This window comes from Lepus europaeus, chromosome 4 (assembly GCF_033115175.1).
Source record: "Lepus europaeus isolate LE1 chromosome 4, mLepTim1.pri, whole genome shotgun sequence".
NCBI classification, from domain to species: Eukaryota; Metazoa; Chordata; class Mammalia; order Lagomorpha; family Leporidae; genus Lepus; species Lepus europaeus.
The window spans coordinates 134,248,687-134,271,445 of NC_084830.1; the positions used below are offsets into that span (position 1 = coordinate 134,248,687).

General features: G+C 48.4%; 1 protein-coding gene across 3 annotated transcripts in view; it reads right to left on the reverse strand.

Moving 5' to 3' along the window:
• SH3RF2 (SH3 domain containing ring finger 2) overlaps positions 1–21,935 on the reverse strand; it is a 133,545-nt gene extending 111,610 nt beyond the window's left edge. For all 3 annotated transcript variants that reach the window (XM_062189735.1, XM_062189736.1, XM_062189734.1), the window contains exons 1-2: positions 21,904–21,935; positions 20,388–20,876 (exon numbers count right to left, since the gene is read on the reverse strand). In XM_062189735.1, coding sequence (XP_062045719.1) covers positions 20,388–20,765 — 378 coding nt within the window. In that variant the 5' untranslated portion in view covers positions 20,766–20,876; positions 21,904–21,935. The remainder of the gene's footprint in view (positions 1–20,387; positions 20,877–21,903) is intronic.
• Between the last annotated feature and the right edge of the window lie 824 nt (positions 21,936–22,759).

A 22,759-nucleotide genomic window follows, 5' to 3' on the forward strand; every position in this document is an offset into this window, starting at 1 on the left:
CATTCCAAAGAATCCTGAGATTGTTCCTGATCTGCACCTAGAATCCCATCCATGAATAGACTTCATCCAACTCTGCAATGTTACCTCTCTCCTTCTCCCCAGGCCAAAAAGAGGCAATGGTAGTTAGAGAAGAGCCCCACAGATTATTGCCTGCTAAATGGGAACATTCCAATGAGTCATCACATTCTTAGTTCTATCACCAGGGAAGACAGACTGCCATTAGTGACAACTAACATGAGCCCTCTGGATTTTTCCCTCATTACAAACTCTTTGGAATTGACACAAGGACACAAATTAAGGACGGACGTAGGAATGCAGCAGCAGCTCCTGAAAAATCCCAGTATCTTCAAGAATGCTATCTATGTGCCCTCTTTATTTTATCTCCACAGGCAAGAGTCAAGGCTGGATGGTGCTCACCCTAGGAGTATGTGTTAGCAAAACTAATTTCAGCATTTGTATAAAAATTTTCATCAGTGTCGTGCTGCTATCAAATACCTCACTACCTGGGAAGGCTCTTTGACAAATTGTATTTTAAATTCCTGCCTGGTTTTTCTCAGTGAAACTGAGAATTGTATTTGCCAGCTGCCCTGCCTATTGGGTTCTTTTTGATCCCAGTTTTGACCCTGCTAATGTATCTTTAAGTGCCGATAGCAATTTTACATTCTGTTAATATTCTTCCTAGGTAAGAATCTCATTTTCTATTCTAGTAGACTTCACTGGTAAAAAAAAATGCCAGGTTTCCATTTTTCAGAAATTATATATCCCTTCCCTTCCACACAGAAGTAAATTAGACAGCCATAAAAGTTCAACAAAAATGGAGCACATCAGCCTGCCCATGTTTAAATAAAAGCTCAGGGAACACGTACAGGAGACATAAGTAATTAGGGGGACGCAGGACTTTAATTCCACCTTAGGTTTGACAGTGTCATGTACAACAGAGTCTCAGGATTTAGAATCAGGCCTTGATTGTTAACTTTCTGAATCACTTCAATCAAAGCGATGTTTAATATGTGGCAGGCATTGAACTACTGATGCTGAAAGAATCTCCTTCTCTTCGGGGTGGTGGAGCTGGAACTCTGGAAGCCAGATGGCTGCTGACCTGTTAACATGTTTCTTTCCTTGTTAAAATTATTCATTCATATAAGATGTAGAGAGTGTGCATGTATGTGTATGTGTGTATGTGTGAGGGGGGGGGGAGAGAGAGAGAGAGAGAGAGAGAGAGAGAGAGAGAGTTCCCACCTTCTGGTTCCATCCTCAGATGCCTGCCATGGCCAGGGCTGGCCAGTTTGAAGCTCTGAATCATTCACTAGGTTTTCCACGTGGGTGGCAGGGATCCAGCATCTGGAGCCGCCAGCACGGCTTCCCAAGATCAGCCTAAGCAGGAAGCTGGAGTTAGGAGCTGGAGCAGAGTGTCGACCCCAGGTTCTCCAGTGTGGAACATGGGCATCTTAATTGCCAGTATCCACCCCTGTCATCATATATCGTACCAGACCTCCTGTGGTTCTCCTGAGTGTCCCGCCTCTGAGCTCCCTTTCCCTGTGTGAGAACTCCCTTTCCTCAAGTTCTAGGGGATGGCAGAATCTGCTTCAAAAGTGAGAAGCTGAAAATGCCTTGCTTTCATCCAGGGATCTCGGCTTTGTCAATGAGATAGACCTGACCTGAATTTCAAATAGGGAGTTGATGACCCAAAGCGAGGGCCTGGGAAGATTCCTTGTCCCTCTGTGGGAAGGTAGTGGAGGCCTTAAGCAGATTAGCCTCCCGCTGCATCAACAGGGATGAAGCCAGGACAGCCTTCATGTTCAGTCCCAGTGGAGTCAGACCTGGAAGCCAGCATGTGGTCATTGTGGCGGTTCCTGGTGGCAGAGGGGCCTCTAATCAGGCTTTCTAGCCCCCCAGATTTCTGCGAACTGGCTAGGATCTGTTTTATGACTCCTGTCTTCTGACATCTTGCTTTTTCTTTTTTTAAAGATTTATTTATTTATTTGAAAGAGTTACGCAGAGAGAGGAGAGGCAGGGAGAGAGATAGAGGTCTTCCATCCGCTGGTTCACTCCCCATTTGGCCGCAACGGTCAGAGCTGAGCCAATCTGAAGCCAGGAGCCAGGAGCTTCTTGCGGGTCTCCTATGTGGGTGCAAGGGCCCAAGGACTTGGGCCATCTTCCACTGCTTTCCCAGGCCATAGCAGAGAGCTGGATTGGAAGAGGAGCAGCCAGGACTAGAACCGGCACCATATGGGATGCTGGCGCTTCAGGCCAGGGCATTAACCCGTTGCACCACAGCGCCGACCCCACATCTTGCTTTTTGAAGTAGGTTCTACTTTTTGAAATCAAGAACCCTGGAGGACTTACTTTCTTTGATCCACAGCATGCAGAATGCAATTTGCAAGCACAAAGAGACAAATACAAGCCACCATGGTCTTTTGGTTTTAACGTCAATGATTGCCTCCTTCTCTGACAACGTTCTGCAGGTAGATGCTACTGAAGGGTACAGTGAGGACCACATTCAGCAAGGAGAACTGAAAGAGTCCTGGCAAACACAGGTGAAAGTCAGTTAGGTTTTTGTATACAGGGTCTCAAAATGTTAACCCCCTTTTGATCTGGTAATCATTTTCTGCTTTTTAAAAAATAATTTAGAATGTTAAATAACAGAATGAAAGTAGTTGGTGGAACCAGGCAGAGTGGCACCTCTGTTTAAATGCCGGAATGTAGCACCTTCAGAGCAACAGCTTTGGCCAAATCCAGCTTTGTCTCTTCTCTGTGTGGCTTTGAACCGTTTCATCTTTCTGAGCCTCAATCTTACCTGTAAAGTGATGATGAAGATATCAGCACCCAGAGGCTGTAATAATTGTATGGAAGTGCTTAGCACATTGAGTTTTCCATAAGGTTAGTGATGCATAAAGGGTTGCATTTGCTCCATTGTTCCTACTTCCAGATTTGTTGGTAAATCCAAACCCTTCTCTCCATCACTGCTACCGCCACACCAGTCCAGGCCACCCATCTAAAGGCCAGAATTGGTCTTCTATTTCCATTCTTGTCCTCCAGAAACTGTCTTTCCACGTAGGAGCCACAGTGGTACTTTGAACTAAAAATCGGGTCAGGTTATTCCCTGCTTTAATCTTTGGTGCATGTGAGATCTAAGCCCACTGCACTGCCATGTATTTTGGTCCTGGCCCTTCCTCTGCGGCCTTACCGTATAGCACTCAGCTCATGGTTTAACACCCATCAGCCGCGCAGGCCTCTGCTCGGTTCCCAGACCCAGAATTCATGGCATTCTCTCCAGTTTCTGGGCACAGGCTGCCGGTATCCTCCCCGGCTGGCCCCTGTCCTCTGCTCATCATATGGCTGCCCCCACTCGTCCTCCAGTCTCAGCACAGTTGCCTCCCCTAGAGAAGTTGGCTCACTGCTCTGATCAGAGATCTTCCTTTGTCCTCCATTCCACTTTCTTGTTTATTGTTGGTTTATATGGCAGACATGAATCACCGTGTGTGATTATTATGGTGAGAAAGAAGGGAAAACAGGAGGTGAGGAAGGGATAGAAAGGAAGAGAGAGAGAGTAAGAAAAGGAGGAGGAGAGGGAAGAGAGAGGATGGGAAGGAGAGATAGGAGGAGGAGGAAGGGAGGGAGAGAGAGTAGCTGTTGGTGTTCTGCTCACATCACCTTAGAGCCGTTTGCTATTTCTCTGCCACTCAGCTTCCAACAGCCAGCACTACAATGTTATTAGAAGTCTTCTCTTAACCTTCTAGAACCTGCTTTGCTCCTGACGCAGCTCTTAATCAATGACTGACAGGTACAGGGGTACAACTATCCCAAATTCCCTACTTTTTGGCCGGTGTGATTCTTTGATCTGAGTTTTACATGGTTTCCCAAACAATGTCCATGGTTAAGCTCTGATCCTCAACTGTGGTAGCTGGCTCCATGACATCTCTCTGTTGGCCTCTCTCTATCCTCTGTGATGTCCCCACTCCTCTTCCCAAATCATCCTTAAGCACTCAGTCCGCATCTCGGGAATCCAGCCATAATCACGGATTTTGTTGTTGTTCTTTTTATCCAGCCCTGTACTGTGCATGTCATCTGCCTACCTTGTTCATGATTATATCCTAGTGCCTAGCTTCCCATCTGGTGCATAGTGAGCACTCAATACATATTTATGCAATGAGTGAGTGTTGGCGATTATTGAAGTAGCATTGTTTCCCTTCACAGAGTTTTAGTTTATACCAGTAGCCTGCCGTGCTCCTACAGAATGTGAAATATGCTCCCTGAAACTTTGAGGACTAAAGATCTTTTTTTCCTCTATAATGCTTTCAAGGGTAGCATTTTTCATTTTGGGGAAGGTGTTATTTTAGCAAGTTCTGTCATGGCCAGGGACTTTTTTGCAGGGAAGGAGTCCCAGGAGAGATTCCCCAGGAGCACAGCAATTCCTCCTGGAGTGATCCCCCACACATGAGACACTTCAGAGACGTTTTATGGGGCTCAACCCCCTTGTGCTTATTTGTGGCTCATTTAAACAGAAAGTAATTCTGGATCAAGTACCTTAAGAGGAATAGGATGAATACCTGTTCAGAAAGAATGGCATTACTAATAGTAAATAGTAATAAAAATCATGAATGTGTCCTTGGTACATTTAAAGGCCAGTTCTTGAGAGTGTAGATTAATCCTCAGAGTCAGTGGACGGGGTGGCTTAGATGTTATTTCCATTCTCCATGAAGAGACTGCCGTGTGGGAAGGGTAACCGATTTTCCTAAAGGCACATAGCTAACAAGAGGCAGAATTGGGATTTGAAACTGGCCATGAGAATTCATATCCTCTGGTCTTGGCTATGTCTCTATCTTATTCCTTGAGTTAAAAAAACTTAAAACCAGCTCATTGAGTGAACTAAGAAAAGTACTTTAGCCTGGAGAACCTAAGATTGAAAAAGAAAGTTAACAAATACACACCCCTCCTGAATCCCCCTCAGAGACTTATAAATTCCCATGAAAGAGGGGGTAGAGGTGTTTTGTATGGGTCAATTTCAGGAAGATTGTTTCAAATATTCTGCCCAGAGGTGGAGAGTTGAATGCACAGTTGTATGAGTCTCTGCCTGGAAGCTAAAGTTGGCTGGCTGGTGAGAGCTTTAAGTTCTGTGTTGGACGTGAGATTCTAGAATACAGGGGAATTAGAGTCCTCCAGTCTCTGCACATGTGGCTGTTCTTTCGCGTTTTTGGAGTGCTAAGATTTATACTAGTAATGTGACTTTAGAGAGATTTGCTGAGGCCTTGTTCTAAGTGAAAAAGCCATGTGCTGTCCCCAGTCTTCACATGAGGGAGGCGTGGCTTCCGTGCTGCAGGATGACGTGCTGCAGGATGAACCAGCATAACTGGTGGTCGCAAACGTGGGTTCGGCGTCAGTCTGCAGAGATGACTCTGGGCTGACTACCTGGCCCTGCTGTGTCGCAGTTCCTTCTGCACAAGCAGCGTTTCTCTGGATTGAATCTGCCTTTGCGGCAGAGAGTTTAGCACAGGTCCCCAGGACTGGAAGGACTCAAAACCGGTCGCTATTTTTATGTAAACCTTTACATTTGTATTTTTTCTTAAAAACATAAATGCAGGAGCGGGTATGGTGGTGCAGCGCGTTAAGGCACTGCCTGGGACACCTGTATCCCAAACAGAAGTGCCTGATTGGAATCCTGCGTACTCTGCTTCTGAGCAGGCAGCAGATTGTGGCTGAAATCCTTGAGTCCCTGCCACTCACGTAGGAGACCAGGATGTGGGTTCTGGCTCCTGGCTTCAGCCTGACCTAGCCTTGGCTGTTACAGGCATTTGGGAAGGGAACCAGCCAATGTAAAATAAGTATATATATATATATATATATATATATATATATATATATATATATATCCTTTTCCCTCTCCCTCTCTCACTCTCCCTCTCCCTTTCTCTCTCTAACTCTGCATTTCTAACAAAAAAATTTTAAATAACATAAGTGCAAACATGAAGAGGAAAAAATTTTAAACGTGGGATGCTGGGATCTTGAGACTCAGAGAACTTGAGACTTTATCCATAACCATAGGAATTGCTGAGATTTAGTAAGCACTCAGATACATTTTGGGTCACATGGTTTTCAGCTAAGATAGGACTAGAAGCCAGGTTTCCCGAATTTCAGGCTCTACTTGCTCTGCTCCTGTCAGGGACCATTTTGCCATGTCCAGAAGAGGGGTCCTATAAGGGACAGATCAGAAGTTACAGTTCTAGACCAGAGCTTGTCATAGCTCCTGACTCGTCCCTTGCATACCTGATTGCTTCCCTTTTTCTTTTCCCTTTACCCCTCCTTTCTCCCCGGCTTTGGTTTACGTTGTCTAAACCTCATACGCACTTTTTTTGCTTCTACCTTTTCTATGCTCCTCTTTCATCTCTCTAGATTTCCCCTCCTCTTGCCTCTCTTTCCCTAGGTTCACTGTTACTATGTCATTTTTGAAAAAAGATTTATTTATCTTGAAAACCAGAGTTATAGAGACAGAGGAAGAGAAATCTTCCATTCCTGGTTCACTCCCCAGATGGCCACGATGACTAGGGCTGGGCCAGGCTAAAGCCAGGAGCCGGAAGCTTTATCCAGGTCTCCCTAGGGGGTGTCAGGACCAAAGTACACGGGCCATCTTCTGCTGCTTTTCCCAGGCCACTAGTAGGAAGCTGGATTGGAAGCGGAGCAGCCAGGACACGAATCCACACCCATATGGGATGCTGGTGTCACAGGCGGTGGCTTTACCAGCTCTGGCACAATGCCAGCTCCTCATTTTCTGATGAAGCAGTACCCGGTAAAGGCACAGTGTAGCATTAATGCAGAGTTGGATTTGCTGAGGATTATGGCATACGGAGAAGCCCATCAGCAACATTAAAGTCCCAATGTTGGGCTAGACCAGAACCAGCCATCAGGGGCAGATAGTGTCAGGAACATCAAGCTGCTCTTCGTCACAGAGCTGGGTCTGCTCAGAGCCCAGTTCTTGGGTTCAGCCAAGGACTGTCTACCTAATCCATAAACCAGCAGGACGTGGCTGATGGCTCAGGGCTCAGTGTAGCCTTCAAGTGGCTCTGCCCCTTCCTAGTGGCCTCTTTGCCTTTAAAATGGGGAGATACATGGATCTCCAAGGGTTCCTTGGGAAGATTAAAGAAAAGCATGTTTCCTTTGTACAGTGCCTGGCATGTGCTCTGTGTTCTGTGATGGCTGCAGCCAGACAATCAGCAACAACTCCATCCACCTCCTGTCCTGGTCTCTCCAAAACATTGTAAAGCAAGACAAGAAGAAATGCATTCAGCTGAAAACTGCTTTCCTTTCTAATACAAAGGGACATAAAGGCAAGAGGCAGGAAATGCTTTTTTCTTTCCTGTTAAAACCCGCCCCCTGGATCCCTCCATTCTTCTCTCACCAGACTCCTCCTCCCCGCACTTGCGGAACCAGTCCACCTGGCCTTCCCCAGGCTGCGCGAATCCTGCGCTCCAAGGAGAGAAGTGGCACCAGGAAGATCACCTCTCCCACTTTTCTGGAAAGCAGGAGGGGGAAGTTGTCTTTTTTCTGCCCCTCCATTTCTCTGCCTTTCTTGTTTATTAGGCAAAAGTCCCAATTAAAGTTTACTGTCGCCTTGCCTTCGCAGATCCAGGCAGCTTGTTAATATCACAGACACACACAGCCCTGCAGAGTCCTCTTCCTGCTCTGTGTTTGGTGATTCTGCCGCATCGCCTTGGCAACCAATTAGAACACTTTTGTGTGTCCAACGAGATCATTCTTAATTCTGTAAAAACCAGGGCAACCTGCTCGGAAGGCCTCGGCCCAGCAGCGAGTTGCTGTAGTCCTCGGCATCTCGCCCCTTTCCGGTTTGACTTCTTCACCTCCCAATTACCTCTGAAAATGCTGCAAGCTCCTGCGTGCCATCCCGGACACACCCGGCCTTCGGTCAAGAAATACCTTTGTCAACAAGACGGGGGCTGGGAGAGATTCTGTGCACAAAATGGCCGGGGCCTGGCCTGTCCCAGAGCCCCAGGGGAAGGTACCAAGAGCTCCTCAGGCACGAGACTGGCGAATGTAACTGCAGTTCCTTGCAATGCCAGAACGGCATTGCGCACTGTGTAATTAATATTTAGTGATTGCATGTCCAAGCCCCTGCCAGGTACAGAGGATGACAGGGCACCTCCTTACCCATGGAGCTGACAGCCCAGCAGAGCAGAAAGCGCTCTGCAGCCGGACAGGAGCTGTGGAGGCTGGGGGATGGTGGACACCCTGCAACCCTGTGGAGGCACCTCAGCCGATTTCTGGGGGGGAGGGGGGCTGCGCTGAGACCCCAGGAGGGGCTGCAGTCAGCTATGTGGGAGTACTTTACTGATCAAGCCCCCTCTCTAACACTGGCAGTGACGAATGCCCTCAGCTCCGGGGGTCCGTTTTAAGCGCCCTGGGATTATTCGCCTTATTTCTCCAGTCTTCAGGCTGAAGTTTTTCTGTTAGCTTTTCAGGGAAGGGTAACAGTGAATGAAAACTGACAGGCACAATCTCCAAAGCCAGGGGCGCTGGGGCCACAGGGCCAGGACCCAGCACCCAACACATCTGGAAGCCTCAGTCCTCAGTGTCCTGGGTGTCTGTTGTGCCTGGGTGATTAGGGATCAGGTCATCTGTATTTTTTTTAAAATGCAATGTCTGTAACTTCCCTGAGCCCTCCCCTCCCCCCTAACCACAGGATTCCTACTTTTTTTTTAATTTGACAGGCAGAGTTAGACAGTGAGAGAGAGAGAAAGGTTTTCCTTCCGTTGGTTCACCCCACAAATGGCCACCATGGCCGGCGCTGCACCAATCTGAAGCCAGGAGCCAGGTGCTTCCTCCTGGTCTCCCCTGCGGATGCAGGGACCAAGCACTTGGGCCATCCTCCACTGCCTTCCCGGGTCACAGCAGAGAACTGGACTGGAAGAGGAGCAACCAGGATTAAACCTGGTGCCCACATGGGATGCCGGTGCCACAGGTGGAGGATTAACCAAGTGAGCCATGGCGCTAGCCCTGGACCCTACATTTGGATCTGTAGTAGTATCTCCTGTCTTGTTTTATCAGCATTTACTGAGCACGAGCCTTTACACCCAGGAGCACTCACCCCAGTGGGTTGTCTGTAGTGTTAAGGGAGGCGCTGTCGGGAGAGGTGCAGAGTCCAGCGAGTGGCACACAGTAAATCCTCGGTTCTCTTGGTTGGTCGACCAGCCCTTCACCAGAACTCTCCTAACACATTAGGAACCCCTTCAAGTTTTATTAACTGCATTGTAATTATTAGCTTACGTGGGTTCTTTGAAGACAAGGATCACGGCTCATTTACTTTGGTTTTCTACTCAAGGCCAAAAGAAGGTCTTACCTGTGAAAGGCATCCTGCATGTACCTGTTGGGTGGACCATTCCTGGGGAGTAGCAGCAATGACAGTGTCTGACATTGATCATCACTGAGTTGACTACATGTCAGACCCTGTGCTGAATAAGAGCCTTACAAAATCGTTTTGACTTACCCTCTGACACTGTGGTCATTATTATCCCCATGTCTATGGCACAGGGCAACAGTGGGCCAACTGTGCTAAGCGTGATAGCATATTAGAAGATAAACCCATCAGAGGGAGTACAAGCAGATCCTTAACGTTTTTATGATCTTTTTTGATACCAGGCCCTGTAGTAGGCACTTTATAGGTATTATCTTACTAAATCCATCTATGTGCTGAGCCTGGCGTTCCCAAGTGACAGCAGTCATGCTCAGAGTTGCTAAGTAACTCACCCAGAAGCACCCAGCCAGTACTCATGAATGGAGAGGCTTTGTTCTGAATCACATTGTCTTTCTTATCTCACAGCAAGTCTAAGGCCAGAGGCAGTAGAAAATTGGAAAATACTTTCTAAAAAAATTTTATTTAGTTAGTTGAAAGGCAGAGTTAGAGACAAAAGGACAGACCGAGAGATCCTCCATCAGCTGGTTCACTCCCCAAATGGTTGCAATAGCCATGGCTGCAGCAGGCTGAAGCCAGGAGCCAGGAGCTTATTCCATGTCTCCCACATGGGTGAGAGGGACCGAAGCACTTGCCTCTGCTGCTTTCCCAGGCACATTAGCAGGGAGCTAGATTGGAAGTGAGGCAGCTGGGACATGAACTGGAGCCCACATGGAACGCTGGCATTGCAGGCTGCCTGCTACACCACAATGCCCGCCCCAGAAAACATTTTTAAAATGATATCTATTCCTCTTACTCAGAAAGAAATAGAATACACACACAAAGACTCACATGACACACACATGGGAGTATGGGGGAGAGGAGAAAGTTATTGTTTAACGGGTACAGAGTTTCAGTATGGGGAGATGAGTATGCTCTGGAGATGGATGCTGGTGATGAATTTACTCCATGTCACTGAGCTGTATACTTAGAGAAGGCTAAAATGATAGATTTATAGATGCCTGCTTATCATGATAAATAATTATGGAACCAATTATAAAAGGCGTTGGTAGTGTGAGGGGTACAGGCTTGTTGCTGCCTTCTTCTCATAGCTCCCTGACAAATTCCTTTCAAGATTCTTCTTTTTCGTCACTGGTGTCCCCGTGGCTGAGTGTCAGTTAACTCAGACACAACGTCTCTCCCAAGATCAGAAGTTCACCGAACTCTGTGCTATCCAGCACAGGAAGTCAGTCACACAGAGTGGCGTTTCCCGACTCGAGGACAGCGATTCATGAGCTAAGTGCTTATGCTGCTGGGCCGCTGCACTTTGCAGAGGGTGAGGTCTGTCACCCAAAAAGCAGTTAATAAGGTGATGCATGTCATGAATAGCTCAGTTGCCACATGACTTTACAGCCAACATAGTGTGTTGCTCATTCCCCACATAGCTCTGTAATGGCTTAAGTCGGGAAGGCTTCATTTCTGCACCGCGAGGAATTATTTCATGGGTCCATGAAGTCTGCCACAGAAATGAACATGTTTATTTATTTACTCTTCCATTTGGAGTAAAGTTTGCCCTTCCCAGTAGGGGCCAGGTTGTAGGCTGGGTACTCTGTACACAGTCTTAGGAGATAAGATGAGTTACTATTCTTTTTTGTGCTTGCACGAAAGATTGGAGAAGTGACAGAGATCTGAGATGGACTGAGTTACCACTTGAGTTCTGCTGTCTGAGCCCACGAGCGTCCCTGGTGTGTTGTTGAGACAGAACCTACCCCTTGAGCCAGTGTTCAAGGACACTGGCTTGTGAGCACTGGAGCAGTGGGACCCTGGGGGCTGCCATGGCCTGGAAGGACCGGCCGCCGCACACGTTGAGTGGGCTTGTCTTTCCTTGTGCGTGTCCTATCACTTGCTCTAGGTGCCTTGGCTGGCATTCCCATGTGTTAGGGCTATCAGGTAACCTGACCATTTCAGTGGAAGAGATTGGCTCTGTGCCAGTGACATAGAGACTGCTCCTCAGTTATCTGCTTGGAGCGGAGATCTCTTGCTTGGCTGCAGACTCCAGCACGCTGTAGCAGCACAGCTGATGTGGCCGCCCAATGGCATGACACGGGTTTGGCACGATGGCCACTGTAGAGACTTCGTTACAGAGAGCAGTTTGGGTGCGCCTTCCTGCTGGTGTCTAGTTGCCTTGATAAGAAGGCAGGTGTCCCTTTCCCATCTGTTCCCTACCGCCTCTCCTCCAGCTTCCATTCTAATTCATGATATCACAGCTGCAGCCTGCCTTTCCCAGCACCCACCTGCTCAGAAGAGACCAGCCTTTCCTAAACTGCACCAGACCCTTCCTGGCCCTTCAGACACGAGTTCTCCCCCTCCCCTGGAAGTTTCCTTCTGTTCAGTAGGCTTCATTTTCTTCCAACTGAAGCTCCACACTGACATTCTCATATACTATCATTTCTTGAGTCTAAGACTTTTTAGAACACACAGCTAAGGGCTGGCATGCGTCACCGTGGGTTTAGCCATTGCTTGAGACGCCACCATCGCATATCAGAGTGTTGGTTCAAGTCCTGGCTGCCCTTCTTCTGATCCAACTCCCTGCTAATGCACCTGAGAAAGCAGAGGAAGATGGCCCAAGTGCTTGGGTCCCTGCCACCCATATGGGAGACCCGAATGGAGTTCCTGGATCCTGGCTTCATCCTGGCCTAGTACTGACTATTGTCACTATAAGGGGAGTGAACTAGCATACAGAAGCTCTCTCCTTGTCTGTGTCTGTTTGTCTGTCTCTGTGTCACTCTGCCTTTCAAATAAATAAATAAAATCTTAAAAACCACACAGCTTCAGTGGGTTGCAATTTACACACAAAGGGGCTAGTGCTGTGGCTTAGTAGGCCAAGCCTACTCTGTGGCGCCGGGCATCCCATATGGGCACTGGTCCATGTCCTGGCTGCTCCTCTTCTGGTCTAACTCTCTGCTTATGGCCTGGGAAAGTGGTGGAAGATAACCCAAGTGCTTGGGCCCCTGTATCCGTTTAGGATTCCTAGAAGAAGCTTCTGGCTCCTGGCTGTTCAGGCATTTGGGGAGTGAACCAGTGGATGAAGGACCTTTTTCTCTATCTCTTCTTCCCTCTCCCTCTCTCTCTCTCTCTCTAACTCCACCTCTCAAATAAATAAATAATTAAAATAATTAAATATAATAAATAATTAAATTATTAAATAAATAATTTAAATCTTTTTAAAAATTTTACACATAAAATACACCCATTTCAAGTGTCCAGTTTGATGCATTTTGAAAACCCTATATACCATCCATAAAACATCCTCATTACTCCCCAAATCACTACTGTTTATAGTTTGATTGCTTCTAGAATCTTATATAAATGGAATAAGATAACATGTACTCTTGAGTAAGACACTCATGTTTTTATACCTTATCATTTCTAAAATTGGATGCATTTTATGGTGAGCATCTAACACAGTAGCATGTCTGTTTTCCTGTGTTATCTATAACTCACCAGACAATACATCTTCTACTGGATAATGTCTTAAAATCGGTACCAATATCCCTCATGCACACACATGTGTTTGTGTATTGTGTATGTGTAGACAGGTAAGCTGACTACATGGATTACCAACCAGTCAGCATTGGTATTTTTCCATCTGACAGTAAGCACTGGGAAGGTGAGAATCTACGTTGCTGTGTGGGTTGCCCCAGTGCCTATAGCTGGAAACTAGTAGGAACTAGAAAAATACTGCAGAGAGAGGTGATAGTGAATTTCAGGCAGTTTTCTAAAAGTATCTTTTGCATTATGACTAAGCACCTTAAGTCTGAGGCAGTATTTCCCAAATTTTGTTCCATGGACAATTAACATTACTATCGGAGGAGAGGGGGTGCCAATGTCGCAGGAATTTGGTGAAAGTTTCTTATTATAATCTCCCATGGACAGATTCACAATCCATTAGCATGCTAAAAATTCTGAAGTGTCCTGCAGCAAAGAAAAAAATGTTTAGCTTTAATTTCAGATTTGACCTTGGAGCTGTGCAGAACTTCCATTTAGAGCTTGCGGAATATGCCTTGCAGAAGGCTGCTCTAAGGCGTGCGCATGAATAAAACGAATGAGAAAGAGAGGAGAAAAAAAGTGCCTAGAGTTGTCTTTGAGCCGGTGCCAGTGAAACCCGCAGTGATGTCATGACACCTGAATGGGCCGGATCAGGCTGCTCTTCACAAGTCAAGGGCTGAGCTTCATAGTGTGGCGGGCTACGTGGGTGGGCAACCTTTCCTAAAAGCAAATGAAAACAGCACCAAAATATGTGCTGGCTAATCCCTTAGGTGACATGTGCCCAGTGCAGGTCTTGGGTAATTGAGGTTGAGTAAGGAAAACCTCAGGCTCCACCCATCAGCCTTAGCTCAGGCCATCCCATGGGGAACGAGCTGGTGTGTTTGTCCACTGTTTGTCCAGACACCTTTAACTGATGAGACAACTGAAGCAGGTGACAGATGAGCTCCCTAAGGTAGGGAGGAGCCCACCTGCAGGGATGATGCCAGAATCCTTCCTAGAAGTAGCACTGACCCAATACACATAGAGATGAAAAGAAGTCAGAGTGATCCAAGTGAAAATCAGGCAGAGACAAAAAACAAACAAAAAACAAGCACTCCCTTTCCTTTTTTTTTCAATATTATTCTTAATTAAAAAGATTATTTTTATCTGTTTGAAAGGCAGAGTGCCATAGCCAAGGCTGGGCCAGGGTGAAGCCACTTTTGAGGACTTCCATCCAGGTCTCCCTCTTGGGTAGCTGGGACGCAAGTACTGAGCTGTCATCCACTGCCTTCCAGGATGCATTGGCCAGAAGGCAGATTGGAGATGGAGCAGCCAGGACTTGACCTGGCACTTCAAAATGGGATGTGTCTTAAGCAGCAGCTTAAATCTAGTGGCACCACAGTGTCCATCCCAGTATTATTTTTAAAATTAATATACAGGGGCCAGTGTTGTGGTGCAGTGTGTTAAGCTGTTCCCTGTGATGCTAGCATTCCCATATGAGTGCCAGTTTGAGTCCTGGCCATTCCACTTCCAATCCAGCTCCCTGATACTGTGCCTAGGAAAGCCACAGAAGATGGCCAAAGCGCTTGGGAGCATGCCTCCTGTCTGGGACACTCAGATGCAAGTCCAGGTTCCTGGCCTCAGCCTGGCACAGCCCTGGCCATTGTGGTCATGTGGGTAGTAAATCAGTGGATGGAAGCTCCCTTGCTGGCTCTGTCATCTCTCCCTCTCTCTGTAACTCTGTCTTAATAAATAAATAAATGTACATTTTAAAAATTATCATACAGGCCGGCGCTGCAGCTCAATAGGCTAATCCTCCGCCTGCAGCGCCGGCACACTGGGTTCTAGTCCTGGTCGGGGCGCCGGATTCTGTCCCGGTTGCACCTCTTCCAGGCCAGCTCTCTGCTGTGGCCAGGGAGTGCAGTGGAGGATGGCCCAAGTGCTTGGGCCCTGCACCCGCATGGGAGACCAGGAGAAGCACCTGGCTCCTGGCTTCGGATCAGCGCGGTGCGCCAGATGCAGCAGTCATTGGAGGGTGAACCAACGGCAAAGGAAGACCTTTCTCTCTGTCTCTCTCTCTCTCACTGTCCACTCTGCCTGTCAAAAAATAAAATTAAATTAAAAAAAAAACCTTCTAAAAATTATCATACAGTAAAATTGCCTTTTTTCCTCATGGTGTGTTTCCATGAATTTTAATATACGTACAGATTCATTTAGAATCATCACGATCAGGACACAGATTAGCCTTGTCCTCCCATGAAGCTGTCTCAGGCTGATCCTGAGGCTCTCCCTGACCCATAACCCCGGGCAACCACTGCTCTGTTTTCCATCACCATCTTTGGGTGTTCCTGAGAAACCTCTTTCCTTTTGCTCATCCCTTAAGTCCCCTTTGACTAATTTTTCATGGGGTCTTTTGTACGTTTGTGTGTGCACGCAGAGACCTCCATTGTCCTAGGCTGTTTCTTCTCTTGTTACAGTTGTATTATTTACTGTTGCCAGCACTTAGTAACCCCTATTATATCCAGACACATTTGTTAAGTTCTGTTTATGTCTCATTTAACCTCACAATAGCCTTATGATCTATGTACACCATTATTATCTCTACTATACAGATACGGAAACTGAGGATCAGAGAAGTCCAGTGACTTGCCTAAGGCTGCACAGCTACCAAGTGATCAAATCCCAGGACAAACCCAGGGCCATTTGATCCTTAAACAATGCAGTATATAACAAAACCTTAAATCCTTAAACAATGCAGTGCATAACAAAAGAGGGATTATAACCAGGAAGGATGTGCAGAGAGAGGCTGGGGGCAGTGCCAATTTGGGGCCATGTGGTTTTAACAGTGTTTGCAAAGGTTGCCGAATCCAGAGAGCCATCTGTGTTTCCTGACTTCTCACCCTTGGTCTCTCCCTTCACGTCCTCCTCCACCTGCCACCTAGTGCCCTGCTATCTCAGGTGGCACCTGCCTGCTGTTTTCAGGGGCCTGGGTTGATTCTGATCCCCTTGCAAATTAAGCAAAACCACCATCTGTGTGACAGCTCCATCAGAGGACACATCAGAGACGCAGGATGGGGCTGGGCTGGCCAGCCTTCTGCTTTCCACCCCACCGCTAGTCCCTGATGTGCTTTCTGACCTCGTTTTTCCTCTCCTCGCTTGCTTGCAACATCAGTTGAAACTGTTTCTAGGACGGAGCCACCTGGTCTGTGTGCTGGAGGTGGCAGGTGTGTTCTCCCTGTACAGGGCGAGGAAGACAGGAATGTGTGTGATCAGCTCAGTGCTTCACAACGAAAGGACAAAGTCCAGCGCTGCAAGACCCAGGGTGGCAGCATTTGTGTGGGGGGAGAGACTGAGAAGCAGGGGAAGAAGAACAGAAATAATAGTTATTGAAGAATTGATGATGCTGGGGGAGTGGACCAGGCTCTTCCCCTCTGTGTGCTTTTCCTTTGAACTTGGTCTTTGGAGGAGTGATGTTCATTAGGGAGTTTTCTCCTAGAATTGACTCACAGCTCCCTAAGGGTCCCAGAAGGGAGCTGTGCAGCCAGTGTATGCTGGGAAGAAGTCCACGTTTGAATCATGGCCACAGATCGTTTGGAGGCAAACAAAAGCAGGCAGAAATCAGGAACCTCAGGACCATCTCTGAATGGCACTCGATTAACAAGAGGGTAAAAGGGGGCATGGAATTTAGAGTAGAAAGTGTTGAGTCACTTCAATAACAATCGCAGCTAACATTTATTGAGCACTTAATATAAGCCAGTCAATGTGCTAAGGTGTGAATCATCTCATTCATCGCTCACAACAGCCCTCTGAGGTGGGTCCTCCTATTATCTTCACTTTGCAGTTGGAGAGCTGGAGGCCCAGAGGTTGAAGTGACTCATGCAAACTGCACATCTATTGAGGGGCAGAATCAGCATTTGCACTTTGACATGTCTCAGGCCGAAGCCCCCAAATTGTCCATTTTCTGGCCTATCCTAATTCAGATCAGGGACTCAGAAGCTTCAAAAGCTCACGTGGTTCCTCTGGGTTGACTTTATAAAGGGAGGGAAGAAGGACCTGTGATTTGATTTGATCTGCACCAGCAGGCACTTTCCAGGACCTTGTGGATCCTGCCTGTTGGTTTGAAATAATCGCATGCTGTAAAAACCTACAGTTGTTTCTCAAGTTTTCTTTTTACACAATCAGCTTGGGAGGGTACCAAATGTGTAGGCACAATGGGCTAATTTTTCTCTCTCTTGGGCTGCACCATGAGGTGTGACTATTGGTTCCACCCTAGCATACTGGCTGGTACAAGACACATCAGGCCTCTTGGAGCCAACAAAAAGATCCTGATGAGCTTGTTTTTTGAAAGGAGCCTAGGAGAGCAGAATAGGCTTTGGGCATGAAAAGCTCATGAACAGAAGTTAAATGAACTCTTTCCAAGTGCCACGTTATCAGCGAGTCCACTGCAAGAGGTGTTTTACAAAATGCTACCCTGTGACAACAGGTGATTTATGCCCTCTTAGGGGAGTACTTTATGCATAGTTTTACCTTGGTGTGGACTCATCGTCGAATCAAGTACAATAATAATACCTGTTCTACTCTCCTTCAAGGGCTGTAACTCCTCCTGGGTTTTATAGAATGCCTCATGCATGGCAGGGCACAATATACAGTCAATAATAATGTTTACTATGATAATCATCTTCCAAATGCCTTTCATCTAAGGCTCTCAAGGTGCCTTGCAAACACTAATTAGTTACATCTCATAGTAGCTCTCTGCTTTTATAATATATTTTCCCATTTTACAGAATTTTAAATTGAGACCCAGCAAACTTCAGCGGGCTGCCCAGAGCTGTGCGGCAAGTTGACATCTGTGCTAATGATGATGCTTTGCATCTGCCTAGCAGATGTTTTCCAGGGCAATGTGGGTATCTGCAAAGATAATTTTCACGCTGTCCTGCAGGAGGTAGGGGACAAATGTTATTAGCTGCTGACCAGACTGCACGGACTGAGGCAGAGAAAGCAAGTAATTCAGGAGGGTTAAGACTAAGGATGCAACTCCCCTCCTCTGTCCAGCACAACAGAGTGGAGTGTGGCAGCAGGAAATCCTCAGTTCTCTTTTGAGGGATGCATGGTTGCTTTCAACTTCCATGTTTGTATTTTGGGGAGGAGAGACAGGTTATAGGGTGCCAGCCATATTCACATGCAGGGATGGGCTTCTCTGAGAGAGGCAAGGTGGGCGAGATGAGCCCCATCAAGAAAGGAAAGCTCGGGAAATGAAGGAAACAGGGTGCCAGCTCTGCTCTGCAGCCGTGTCTGTACTGACCGGCCCAGCCTGAACACAGGAGACCTTGGTTCTTTTTCAGCCTCATGACGGGACTGGGCCAGAGCAGCTTGGCAGGTGAGCACAGACACATTACTACACCTTAGTCTGGTGTTAAAAGTCCCCGTGCAAGAGTTCCAGAGATACCCAACATCTTGATGGATGTCTCTTACATGCGAGCCACTCTCAAATCGATTCCACGCTCCAGGAGGGCCCTGGGAATCCTCTTTGGTTCACAATCTTGGGTGCCATGGCTCCCTTCAGTGCTACTTTTCTTGGCCACACAAACCACATGGCAAAAATGAAAACCTGAACAAAAAGGTGCAAGGCCAATAAGGGGCCCACGCCCTCCCGGTCTGGGAACGTTTACTGAGTGAGTGATGATGCTCCTCTGAGAGACAAGCCAGCCGGACTGCTGCAGAGTGGGGGCGGAGAGGTTGCTGGGCCTGAGGAATTCCAGGGGGGTTTGCTACCCAGACAGAGTACTTTTCTGTATAAACAAGGCATATTTGAGAAAAGTTGGCTCCTCCACGCCCACTCCACCTTTTCCAGGCCTGTGGGTTCTGATTGATGACAAGACCGGGGCTAATGGAGGTGCTCAAAGAGGAGGGCCAGGCCCTTTTTCTGGAATGCGTTCACACACACAAGTGCAGCAGCAATGAAAATCTGCAGCAAACTGCTCTTCCCTTCGGAAGTTCACACAGGCCTCCACCCCAAGGGTGGCTGAAAGGTGCGCGGCCCCAGGGAGGGCGAGCTCTGGAGGCACAGCTTGAGCAAATTGTTCTGAATACACATCACAAGCCTCTTCCCCTGAGCTGGGGACAGGGGTCCCAGGCAGGACCCTCCCACCACCTATTACTGTTCACGGCAGGGACTCCGCTGCGGGTATAAAAGCTTGCTCTAGACTTCCAGAACGCAGCACTGTCTTTCTGCGTAGCCAACCACTCACGCTGTGGCTTTTTGTGTCCGCTTTGACATGCCAGCTCCAATTGTGACAGTGCAAACCACCCTGCTCGACTCACCAGGGCCATGTTCTTCCCACAGAGCATTCCACACCAAGGCTAAAACACAGAGTCCTCAGGCTGTGCCCACACGATGGCCAGAGGGATCCGCAGCTTCCAGACAGGAAAAACAGCACTGAGGGATTTCCCATGTAGCTGGACCGGGTCTGTTTCGTTGCAGCCCTGGTGTGTAGTTTTTTTGTTTTTTTGTTTTTTTTTTCGTTTTTTTTTTTGACAGGCATAGTTAGAGAGAGAGACAGAGAGCAAGGTCTTCCTTCCGTTGGTTCACCCCCTAAATGGCCGCTAAGGCTGGCGTGCTACACTGATCTAGAAGCCAGGAGCCAGGTGCTTCCTCTTGGTCTCCCATGCAGGTGCAGGGCCCAAGGACCTGGGGCATCCTCCACTGCCTTCCTGGGCTACAGCAGAGAGCTGGAATGGAAGAGGAGCAACTAGGACAGAACCGGCGCCCCAACCAGGACTAGAACCCGGGGTGCCGGCGCTGCAGGATTAGCCTAGTGGGTCGTGGCGCCAGCCCGAGGTGTGTAGTTTTTTGCATGTATTATTCACTTTGTAAAGTGAGACACATCTGCAGGTATCCTATGCACAACTGTTAGACTTCACAGCCCAGCTATTAATTGCAGTTAATCTGTCCACCCACATAGACGCTTCCCTCCTGCACAATCTCAGGCACCAAGTACCTTGATAGCTTCAAACAGATCATGAATGAGCATTTTCATAATAGCTTTTTACAGCAGGGCATGGAAAGATGGATTTGGGTAAAATTAAGGCAAACCCTGATATTTGGAAACTCCTCAGAGATCTCAAAAGCAACAAGGAATTGGATTTGTTTTCCTCTTTTTCCCATCCTTCCTGCATTTCCCATACCCTCCAAACAGAAGGTACAATCTAACAGGTTTCCCTTGTCTATGACCTTCTGAATAAGAAGCATGGACAAACGAGGAGGCTTTGACTGCTCTCAAGTGAAGGCTGCAATAGATTAGGTAGGCTCAGGATTCTACCACGTTTCAGTCAAGTGATCACTGCCTACACAAACTTATCCCAGGGGAAATGTTAACTCTAAGTACGTTCTCAATCCCTGCACCCAGTATACACAGTCCAGCCTCCAGTGGGTGACATCAACAAATGAGATCTTTCTTACCCCGTCCATGTGGATTCTGACACTGGGCACCAGGTGGAAAGGGCTAGCCTGCAGACTTCTGGCGTTGGTCCTGCCTTTCCTGCCGTCCTGTAGGGTCAGTGTACCGGGCCTGCGGATGGAGCCCCTTCTCCCGGAGCTCTGCCCCAAGCGCACGCTATCCAGAAGACGCACGAGCAGCAGGTTGGCCGGCAGCGCCTCGATGCTGCACAGCACCAGGGTCCTGCATTCGGGGCACCGCAGTTCCTTGTGCGCCTTGAAAATCCTCTGCAGACATGGTTTGCAGAAGGTGTGCTGGCAAGGAAGAACCTTGGCCGTGACATCGAGCTTCTCAAAGCACACAGGGCACTCCAGAAGATCAAGCAAGGTCAAATCATCCATTTTATTTCCAAACTCCAGTCCCCACGCGGAGGAGCAGGGTCCACATCACCGGGTCGGCTCAGCCAAGGTTGGCACAGCTTGCGAGTCTCTGGCGAGCGGCAGAATCCCTGCCTGTCGGAAGGAGACAGGGAGAGAGGGAAAAGCTGTGACTGCACTCACTCGGAGGCCTATCCCACCTACGTGAAGGCAGTGTCTCACTAGGGAGTTTGCAAGTACTTTGTTCCGGCACCCAAGTTCCAAATGACTCATTCTGATTCAGCTAGCAGGTGGAAGCCTCAGCTCCTGCCTGCTGCGAGGATCAGAGGGAGCGATTGGGCAGAGACTGCTCAGGGACTCTGGCCTGCTGAAGTGGTCGCTGGCTCCCTTTGCTGTCCTTACCCCTGCCTGGGGAAAGCAATGGATAATCACACACACACACACACACACACCCGTGTACTCTCTGCGCTTTGCCTCCTTCTACGTTTGCATCACACGCAGAGTTTAGGCAGGTCGGGTTATCTGAATCTCATGTGGATGTAGAATATTTCCTTCACAGTATAACCGCTGCCTTTCTTCCCCTCCCTCCATTTCATTCTAGCAAAGTAAGAGAGCCATTTCTACTAAAACCCGTTTGCAAAAAAATGTTTCACCTTAGCTACAGGGCAGGGAACTTGGAAGCATTTTCCTTTCTTTTCTTTTCTTTTTTTCCCCCAGCCTCAGCCACAATCTTCCTCCTACAAGGCAGAGCCCTGCAGCCTGTTGAGTTAGTTCCAAGTAAGGCAGAGAGAATTCCGGGTTGTGGCCACAGCCTGTTCAAACCAAGGCGGGCAGGTAGGGGTGTGTGGTGTGGGTGTGGGTGTGGGTGTGGGTGTGGGTGGGTAGGGAGTTGTTCTTCAAATAATCCCTGATCCAGAAACAGCTTCCTTTCTGAAGTCTGCAAAGGGGTCTCCAGTGTAGGGCAGTCTCCCGGAGGACAAGGGGGCTTGCGGGGACGCCGAGGGCGAGTTTGGGCAGGCGGGCCAGTGGCCCCGGCCGGCCGTCAGCAGGCGGACATGACAGGCGCAGGGGAGAGGCGGCGCCGCGGCGGCTCCCCGGGACTGGGACTCCTCTCGCGCGGGGCGGGCGCGGCGCCGGGGAAGGCGCGGGGCCGCTCACTAACCTTGCGCCGGGATCCTGGGCTGGGCCCACGCGGCCCCTTGCTCCGCTGCGCAGGGGTGCGCTCCCTCCGGCCGGCTTCCTTTCCTTTCTGCCCGGTGCGGCTGCAGCCGCCAGCGGCCACCGCTCAGAAAACTTTGAGGACTCGGAGTCTTACTCACTTCAAGGGCTCGCCTTACCAGGCGCTGTTAACGCTTTCGCCGCCGGGCGGCTGCCTACCTGCACCACCCCTCTCCTGGGAGTTGACTCTGGTGCTGAATCCATTCCGGGCAAAACAGAATCCAGGCCCCAAGACCAAGCACTCAGAAAGTGTGTGTTCTCACCTCTCCCTTTTTCTCTGCTATACAAAAAGTGGAAGCCAGCTCAGTTATAAAGATCCTGAGGTGACTGTTTATCTTACACCTTTTTGAGGATTCCCTGAGAAGGTCAAACTCTTTCATCAGAACTATGATAACAAACACAAGCCAGACACTTGGAAGAAACAGCTCCTTATAAGTGCTAGCCAGGGGCCAGCATGGCTCAACAGGTTAAGTGACCACCTGCGAGGCCAGCATCCGCTATGGATACGGGTTCGTGTCCCGACTGCTCCACTTCTGATCCAGCGCCCTACTAGTGCGCCTGCAAAAGCAGGGGAAGATGACTCAGGTAATTGAGCCCCTACACCCATGCAGGAGACCCAGATGGAGTTCTTAGCTCTTTGCTTTGGCTGGGGTAGCCCTAATCATTGAGACCATGTGGGTAGTGAACCAGTGGATGGAATATCTCTCATCCTCTCTCTTTCAAATAAATCAATGAATGTTTAAGAATTTCTACTCTCGATTCTGTGCCCATAGGAAGCCCTTGGAGTCTGAGACCCTTTG